We start from the raw sequence: 8,648 nt of genomic DNA on the forward strand, positions 1-8,648 counted from the left end.
GTCAGATTGAGTCATGAGGCCCCACGCTAGCTTCATCATGAATCCTTGATTAGTCACTTCAAGATACCTAAAACCAAGATCACCACATATTTTAGGCTTGTGGATGGACTCCCAATTTAGGAGGTGAATTCAACGTTTATTGCTTGTATCTCCCTATATGAAAGCATGACAACTCTTTTCGATCTCTTGACAAACTTGAGTTGAAACTTTAGTGCACCGCAATGTGATAGATATGGATAGACATAAGTATAGACTGGGATAAAGTGATTCAGCCTGCCATTGACAAGCTTTCAGATTTTCATCCACTAAGCCTTTTATTCGTCCTCTCTAAAACATATTTGAAAATGCCTCGAAGAAGTTCTTCCATGAATCAAAGGCACTCCCCGGATATTTGCCTAGTTTCACACATACACCAAAACTAGAATTCTCACTCAAATTTCGTTTCAACCCCAAAAAAATATTCTTTTAATAGATATTATAGTTTTAGCTTTGCTCACAATCTGTCTTGATATAATGCAAAAATCACCTAAACATTCCATGATGACATCCATTTGACCTCTCGAAGCCTTTACCGTTAACTAGGAAATTATCCGCAAACATTAGATGAGAAATCCGTGGTCCACTCCTTCGAAAACAAAACGGTGGAGAATTTACCGCATCACTAATAAGGTGAGATAACATTTCCATGTATAACACAAACATGTATGGTGAAAGAAGGTCTCCTTGACGTATTCCCTGTTTGGGAAGAATTTCTCGGTAGTCTCGCCATTCCACCAAACTTGCAAGGATGATGATGATGCGATGCAATTCATTATTAAACGAACCATAAAATCTGGGATACCTGACATGTGAAAGTAGATTTTTAAGTACTCTTGAATACGCTATGCCCCGTGCCTATAATTGATTATCAAGGTCATATCACATTCCGAGTGCACTTAAAATTTATCAATTTATCTCACTGGAAATGTTCTTATATCATAAAAGATTTCCTTTTCCATTAGCATTGCATAACGATGGACTCAGTCCATGGACAAGTAATCCCAACACAACTTCTTTTGAAAAGATTTAGCAAAAAAAAAAAAGTTCTTTTCAAAAGACAAATTGCTCATAATTTCAGAGATTATTGCCGGATCCACCGCCGGTGTATAGATATGTTTATACGTTTTCGCATCCATCACTTGACGAGTGACAATATGTTAGAAGTAAATTTTATGACCGAATTCTCAACTACCCAATGATTTCCAATTTGATAAGGAGAGAGGTGATTTTTCTGTTCCTTGTCGTTGGATTCCGGTAAGTCCGCCAGACATAAAGGGACATGTCGGCCAGAAGCAGGCTGGTTGATAGAGATTGTTGGGCGGTGAGAAGGCAAAGGAACATGAAATTCCGCAGACACTAATGGTTTTCTGTTCTGGCAAGACAAGCCATTGTCGAGCACCACAATGAAACGTTTGAGAAATCAGCTGATTCGGGCAAACTCCCAATCGTGACCTTCGGATTCGTAGAGCCGTCGTGACCCGTTTTCAGATGCAGCAGCAAGTTTTCCTCCGATTTTGCGATGACACTCCATGAATCTCCCCCACAAAAAATTGATCTACTCCTAAAACCGAGCATCCTGGACCAGCGTCGACGTGAGAATTTTGATTCTCGAACGAAAGCCGAATGACCGAAAATGGTGCAAACTACATCATATACCAGTCCTTGCACATCTCTGGACAGATAAAGACTCCGCAAAAACTTCTGCTCAGGAACGCGGATCGAAACGAGTAAATATGGTGTAAGCAAAGATTTTTCCTTCAGAGTCGGGCGTGGTCAGAGAGAATTTGTCGTCATACAGTCGGTGAATCGAAGACTGGAAGTCAAGATTCAGATCTGAGCCCAGAGAGAGAGAGTGGAGACAAAGATAGGGAGAGAGGGTCAAATATACCACAAAAACATCACATAAAGACCCCACCATATCCCAATCCCAACCACCAAATCTTTGGACTTTGCTTGGTCCCATCCCGTGTTTTTACCATTTTTCACATACTTAGGTACATCGCCAACAACTGCATCCTAAAAGGCTTCAGGACATCCTCGATTTTTGACCAAAATGTCCTCTGCCCCCGGCCTCGCCCTCGCCCTTCCCCCGATCTCACGTCCTGGGCCGGAGAGCCCCGTGCGGGACCGGGCCGGGCCGCGCGGACCACGGGATCATGGGCACGGGCTCCCGGTGGTGGACGACCCTGGAACCGCCGGCGGAGGTGGAGGAGGGGGGCGGCGGCTGCGGGGGAGCCCCGACGCGCTCGCAGGAGGGGCACATGGTGAGGGTGGTGGGAGGGGGCATGCGCATGTAGAACTGAGGGGAGAGCTTGAGAGCTCGCAGCTCCTGGACCTCCTTCTGCAACCGCCGGTTCTCCTCTGTCAGGTTCTCGCAGCACCTCTTCAGGAACTCGCAGTCTATCTCCGTCTGCTTCAACTTGGTCCTGCCGAAAAACACAATTTCCAATTCCCGATCAGCATCTTACTTCTGCAAATCTGTGCTTTACTAGGGAGATAAACAAATTTACTGACGAATTAACAAATATTAATAATATTCGTTGAAGAAAAGTACCCTTATCAACCACATTTAAAATATTTACCAACCACATCCAAAAAACAGATCCCATTATTTCAAGATCACGTATTCATGTTATATGGAATATTCAAGAAACGTTTTTGATCGATACGAGTAGTAAGGTAGGGATGAACAAGTTCGTTTTTTTTTTTTTTTGCCTCTCACCGTGCTCTGCGGTTCTGAAACCAGACTTCGACTTGTCTAGGTCGCAGGCCTAGCTGCTTCGCCAACGCCAGCTTTTGCTTCTGAATCAACAAAAACGAAAAACACCCGTCAATCACAGCCCTCTCAATTGCCACAATAGCCCTTTTGAAGCAGAAAAGGAGAAAAGTACAGAAAGACTCGGAAGTCCGAAAGCCAGACCAGCAGAAGAGGAAAAGTTGCCTTTATCATTTTCTCGGCACTTCCCCTCGTTTTCCCAGCAACCCAAGCACCGCCCTTTTTTCTCACTGCCCCCTAAAAAAGAAACCCAAAACACGCGTGGGGAAATGCGAGAATCTTACGGGATTCAGGGTGTTGTGATCTCGGAAGCTCTCCTCCAAGACGGCCGACTGATCCTTGGACAGCCTCAGCTTCTTCCTCGAGTTCTCGCCGTCCTCCTCGTCGCTGCCGCCGCCGCCGCCGCGGCTACAGTCCCTCTCCGCATCGTTGTCCTCGCCGCCGCTGACCATCTCCCTCTCGCCCCTCTTCCCGCTGACGCTCGAGATAGTGCTGTTCGGCGACGACACCCCCGCCTCCTCCTCCTGCTCCTCGCAGTCCGCCGTCGACGGCGGCGGCCGGTTCACGTCGATGCCCCGCAGGAACGGCCGCGCCTCCGCCTCCGAGATCCGATCTGCATGCGACACGTTCGGTCAGAAACCTTCAAAACGAAGAAAGTCACCCCCTTTCCCCCCCTCCCCCCCAACCCCTGCGAGATCTGTTCAGATATATATAGAGAGAAGACCACCCACCTAATGAAGCGAAGGTCTCGCAGTCCCGGTGAGAGGGCTCGTGGAGGCTGAAGCCGAAAGGAGAGACACTGATCTGGGAAGGCCGATTGCTGTGAGGGAAGCTCAAGCTCAGGGACAACCCCAGATCTTCCTTCTCCACCGTCATGTTCCCTCGGATTCCTTCTTCCTCTCTTCTCTCCAGGCAAAACAGACAACACCCACCACAAGAACTCGGAAAACAAACGATCAAAAACCGTCACTTCGAGGGGAGATCTCCCTTCCTCTGAGGCCGAAAGATTGAAGATTTCGTCCTCCTTTCCTGGTGGGCGTGTGTGAGAGTTCAGAGAGAGCGAGGGCGAGGTGTAGAGAGACAGAGAATGGGTTCCGATGGGTGTGAGAGAGAAAGTGGTGGACGCAGGTTTTTATATAGGAGGAGGAGAAGTAGAAGAAGAAGAAGGTGGAGAGAGATGCGAGAGAGAGAGAGCGCGGTGTGTAAGTCGAACCATGACTACTTGTCAGGGACATCCTCGAACCTTAAATTAAATAAAATAAATTTAAATTAAAGTATTCTGACTCTGCTTGGTTTGTCCGGTTTCGACTTTTCGCAACCTTTTCCGTTCTTCCCAAGTTTGACCTTGACCACGGCTAAAGTGGCAGCTGGACCTAATGTAATGATGCTAAGCAAGTTATGTACATCATTTTAATTTGAGTTTTTAGCGAGTGAATGTTTTACATGGAGAAAAATGGTACTTGATCCCCGAGATTCGATTCGCCTAGTTAATACCTCGTATTGATTGAGTGCGCACATAATATCACACAACTCGACAATATTTCCTACCAATAGAGGAGGTGGAAAAAAGCACTACACGTGAAATATCGAATATATAATATCAATTCCAGCCGACAAAGGAAACCGTCAATTCAATCATCCGCCTACGTTTCTTTCTTTCCCTTCTAGACAATAGTCGGGCGTCCACGTCACCACGTGCGACAACAGCGTGGCGGCACTAAATCCAATTAGTCGCGAACGCTCATCGAGGAAAAAAGAAACGAGCGCGAACCGGCAGGTCAGATCGGAACACGGAAATGGACGGACATGGCTTTTACTTCCGATTAGCAAAGAAGCCCGCGAAAAATCAATCACCGGACAAGTACGGGCATCTCTAGGTGTCATGGAAATAAGATTGGTCGAAAGAGGAAAATCACGTGGACCGCCCCCCCAGCCGGATTTGGATCCATTTATGACATAATTCTCTCGTAGATTTCGTCGCGCATGGTAACCAAAATCGACCGAATCTCGGCACCCTCGTTAATGACGCCAGCATGGAATGTGAGCCATATAAATCTTTTAAACGGAACGCTGTACCCAATTTAAAGAATTCGTATCCGACGATGTATCCGCATAAATCCAAAAAAAAAAAAATTTTGCGCACTGAAAATTATGACGATGGGGCCCAACTTCCCCCTCCCCATATGATCCCTGGTGTGCGCTAAGTGACCGGGAAACGCAATCGGACGGCCGATATCGGATTTGCGGAATTAGTGTTCGTGGGGGGGTGGGCCCCATCCTTATGGTTCCTTTGCCTCCATTATTGGGGGCAAGAGGCCGGATCAGTTTGAGCTACAGAGAGAGAGAGAGAGAGAGAGTAATGAGGGCCGTCGGATGGGGAGGGCGGGATCTATGATGGGGGTGAATACTGAAATTACGGACCGTGTAATCATTTTTCCAGACATTTTACATTTTAACCATTTTTTACCGTCGATATGGATAGTTTTATTTTTTCTTAGCAAATAATTAAGCACGTATTTTAGGCGAGACGGACGTGGAATGCGTAAAAAAATAAAAATAAAAAAGTCGCAAGTAACATTCGATATTAATCGGGTAGAATTAACTGGGAAACGTTTTGACAATGCCCTTTTTTTTTTTAATTCTCGAAATGCTGAAAAAAAGGGGCCTTTTTTTTATTTACTTATTTACGATTCCCAAGAGGAGGTGGGTGTTTGGGCAAAGGTTGTCACTTTCCTAACCTTTCGTTACGATTTGACCAAAAAAAAAAAAAACTTTCGTTGCGAAATTTCTTCAAGCACGGGATTCACTCCGGCGCGTGGGACTCACCGCACGGTAACCAAAGCCGGAGTTACTTTATGCGAACTAAATAGGAAAAAGAGCTGGAGTAATCTCGGATTTAGTGTACGTTATTCAGAGCGGTTTATAGCTTCGATTTACTTTTTTTTTTTCGTATTTTTTTACTGATTGGAATTGAATTGTTTTTTTGGGTAAAAGATTGGTATTGAATGTAGAGATGTTAATTTGGAACTTTCCAAATTTAAAATATATATATATTGTGCCGAAGACCCATATTTCGAACAACTAAAACGAGAGCTTAATTTTAGGTTGCTCCGCATATAAATTTTTTTTTCGATAAAATCTTTTATATGACCGATTTTTTTTGTTTTTTTTTTTATTTCTTAAAAATCTGTGAAAAAAATCATAATCTATCTCTCATTTCACAAATGAATGCTCCCCAATGCTAGAGCGATTCTGTTTATTTATGCACGTAAGTAAAATAACAAAAACAAATCAAAATACAACAATTGCTCATGTAAAACCTATAATGTTGCACGTAACTTACTAACTGTAGAAACGTTTTGATTATCAAAAACATCTCAAATTTCGTTTTGAATATCAACGACAAATAAAAATAAATAAATATGTCACCGATTCTATTGGCCCATTCGGGAACCGAATCGGTCTATCCAGTCGGGTTCTAGAAATTGGGAATCAGCTCCGAGTCGGGAACCTTCTTCACCCCTCCTAGTCCGGAGGGGACGAGGGAAAGTGGAGCTCACGCGGGTGCGAAAGGCGAGTGTGAGAGAGAGAGAGAGCACGAGCTTTTTTCCCGCAGCGAGAGAAGGGGGGGATTAAAAGAAGCGAGTCTTAACCGGTGGCTCACGTGGACCGGCATGCCGTGCTGGAGGACACGTGCTCCCCCACGAGCCACCACCCCCACCACACACCCCACACAGCGCACGTGGGGCCCACGATCACGTTTCCCCCCGTCGCCTGTCGCCCTGTCCCCTTCGTGACCCGACACTCCCGCTTCATCGCAATCATTTGACGGAACGCGCCCCGGCCTCCCCAGCTCTCTGTCCCCGCGCGTGGCGAACACGCTCCCCGTACGATGCGGCATGAGCCGTCGGATGCCGGCGCGTGGGGGGGGATCCGCCCGGGGGATGGAATTACAGTCGCTATCTCTTTCTCTCTCTTTCACTTCACCTCCGGGTTTTCATGGGAATTCCGTCCCATGTTTTTGCGGCCCCCACCCGGCCGCTCAGTTACGTTTTTGCCCCCGCATCGAAGGGGGAATTACAGTTGCCCGCCCCCCGATCGCGACAATAATGATGAGGTGCTCATGTAGTGGCCAATCCTCGGTCGGTCCATTTCGAAACAATGACTTTTGTGCACCCTCCTCCTTTGTGTTTTTTACACCATCCGCAATCATGCGCCGTAGATAATGGGGGGTCTCTTTTAGCAATGAATAATTAAGTGATTTTTTCCAGCCTATTTTTACTTAATTTCAAACACCCCCCAAAATCGACCCCAAAAAAAAAAACACACACACACCCCATAAAAAGGAAATTGAACATGGGAATTCTGCCCGCACCTCGATTTTTTTAAGATAATCAACATCAAGGGGTTTGCTATTGTTCTATATAAAGGTGAGGACATTGGTGAAGATGTAGATTCGCTTGAAAAATCTAGTGGCTATTTTTGGATGTGTAAGTAGATTTAGGACTAAAATAAAAGTTGTGGGTTTTCTAAGACAAAAAATAAGTGCAAGGCGCAATTAAGATTGGAACTAAAGTTAAGAGTTTCTTAGAAAATTAGGCCGTACATTTATACGAAAGTATAAATATTTTTACTAAAGAGATGCGGATTTCTCATCCAGATATCCTATTGTATACCCTTCTTCTTCTTATACAGATCCCTCGTTGTTTATTTTTACCAAATCATCTTGTATTTAGGTTAAAATCACGAGATTAGAGATTTGCTTCCCTTGAAGACCATTCACATAGCAGGATTTCTGGCCAAAGAGAGGGGGGGGGGGGGGGTCAAAATAGACACAAAAGCTGCTCGTCAGTCAATCTTAAAAAAAAAAATCAATCTTGCGAAAAATATCTCTGCAAAAAAGGAATTAAAAAAAAAAAAAAAAAACAGATCATCATCATTGACTGACCAGCTTCATTGGAATCACACCAATTAGTTGGAATTCGCGGCAACGAGGGACAACCAATTATTAAAAATTACGCGAGTTTCCTACATTTCTCTATGCAACAGCAGCCGCCCTATCATCGCCCTTTTTTGTCTTCCTAGATTCTACACCTAGCCCTATGAAAGAATTATTATTAGAACAAAAGCAGCTGCTAATGATAATTATTCGCGGGACTCGATAAACTAATTTTAACCCCCACCCCACCATGATTAAAGGGCGCCCCTTTGGTCTTCAATTATTAGCGCGATTGAGCCTCCTTTGCTTCTTTTTTTTCTCTTGCGGCCCCCAGAGGGGAAAGGGAAAGAGGCAAAAAAAAAAAGAAAAGAGAGGAAGAAAGCAAGCGAAATTTTCTTGCACTTTCCTGAAAATGGGGAACTGCTCCGAGAAAAAAAGTGTACTCGACTCGAATTATTCTTTAAGTAATTGCAACTCGATCGAGATTATCAATAACTAATTTGAGATGGATTGTACCCGTTCACCCACCGTTCTAATTTTACAGTAATGCATCAACATGTCTTCGAATCGATATCGAATTTTACTGCGATTTGGAATGAGAGTGTGCAGGAGAACTCTTGAGACAAATCAGCTTGACGTTGGGGGGTTTTGCAATTGAGATTTTTCGTGTTTCATGTGTCGAGCTACGTTATTCGCTCGTGATGATTTCGAAAGGATTGCATGACCATTCGTGTCGAAGAGCCAAATAAAGAAAGGACGTCGTCTTCGTGGCACTATCTCTTTCTCCCCACGCGCAATCAAATGCGTTGGATAGAGTCGACTTTATTGAGTAAGACCCTTTTGTCCACTCGCCGGTTGTAATTACCAATCCCATGCGATGGTAAGGATCGCGTT

The 8,648-nt window shown here is 44.8% G+C and overlaps 1 protein-coding gene across 1 annotated transcript; it reads right to left on the bottom strand.

Moving 5' to 3' along the window:
* Nucleotides 1-1,924: 1,924 nt before the first annotated feature.
* LOC115689276 (homeobox-leucine zipper protein HAT4-like) lies at nt 1,925-3,904 on the bottom strand. The gene is made up of 4 exons (XM_030615279.2): nt 3,547-3,904; nt 3,100-3,428; nt 2,762-2,841; nt 1,925-2,465 (listed from the first exon to the last, which is right to left on the bottom strand). The coding sequence occupies exons 1-4, from the start codon at nt 3,689-3,691 to the stop codon at nt 2,135-2,137; spliced, it is 885 nt and encodes a 294-aa protein (XP_030471139.2). The 5' UTR covers nt 3,692-3,904; the 3' UTR covers nt 1,925-2,134.
* Between the last annotated feature and the right edge of the window lie 4,744 nt (nt 3,905-8,648).

The sequence above is a fragment of the Syzygium oleosum genome, unplaced genomic scaffold (assembly GCF_021117445.2).
Source record: "Syzygium oleosum isolate NSW1041296 unplaced genomic scaffold, Sole_v2.1 Sole_v2.15, whole genome shotgun sequence".
Lineage (NCBI taxonomy): Eukaryota > Viridiplantae > Streptophyta > Magnoliopsida > Myrtales > Myrtaceae > Syzygium > Syzygium oleosum.

Excerpts from the sequence above, each read along its gene's own strand:
- LOC115689276 (XM_030615279.2), bottom strand. The coding sequence starts at position 3,691 with ATGACGGTGGAGAAGGAAGATCTGGGGTTGTCCCTGAGCTTGAGCTTC. Across the intron at positions 2,842-3,099 it reads ATCACAACACCCTGAATCCC|AAGCAAAAGCTGGCGTTGGC; the intron begins GTAAGATTCTCG and ends TTGTTGATTCAG. Across the intron at positions 2,466-2,761 it reads TTTCAGAACCGCAGAGCACG|GACCAAGTTGAAGCAGACGG; the intron begins GTGAGAGGCAAA and ends GTTTTTCGGCAG.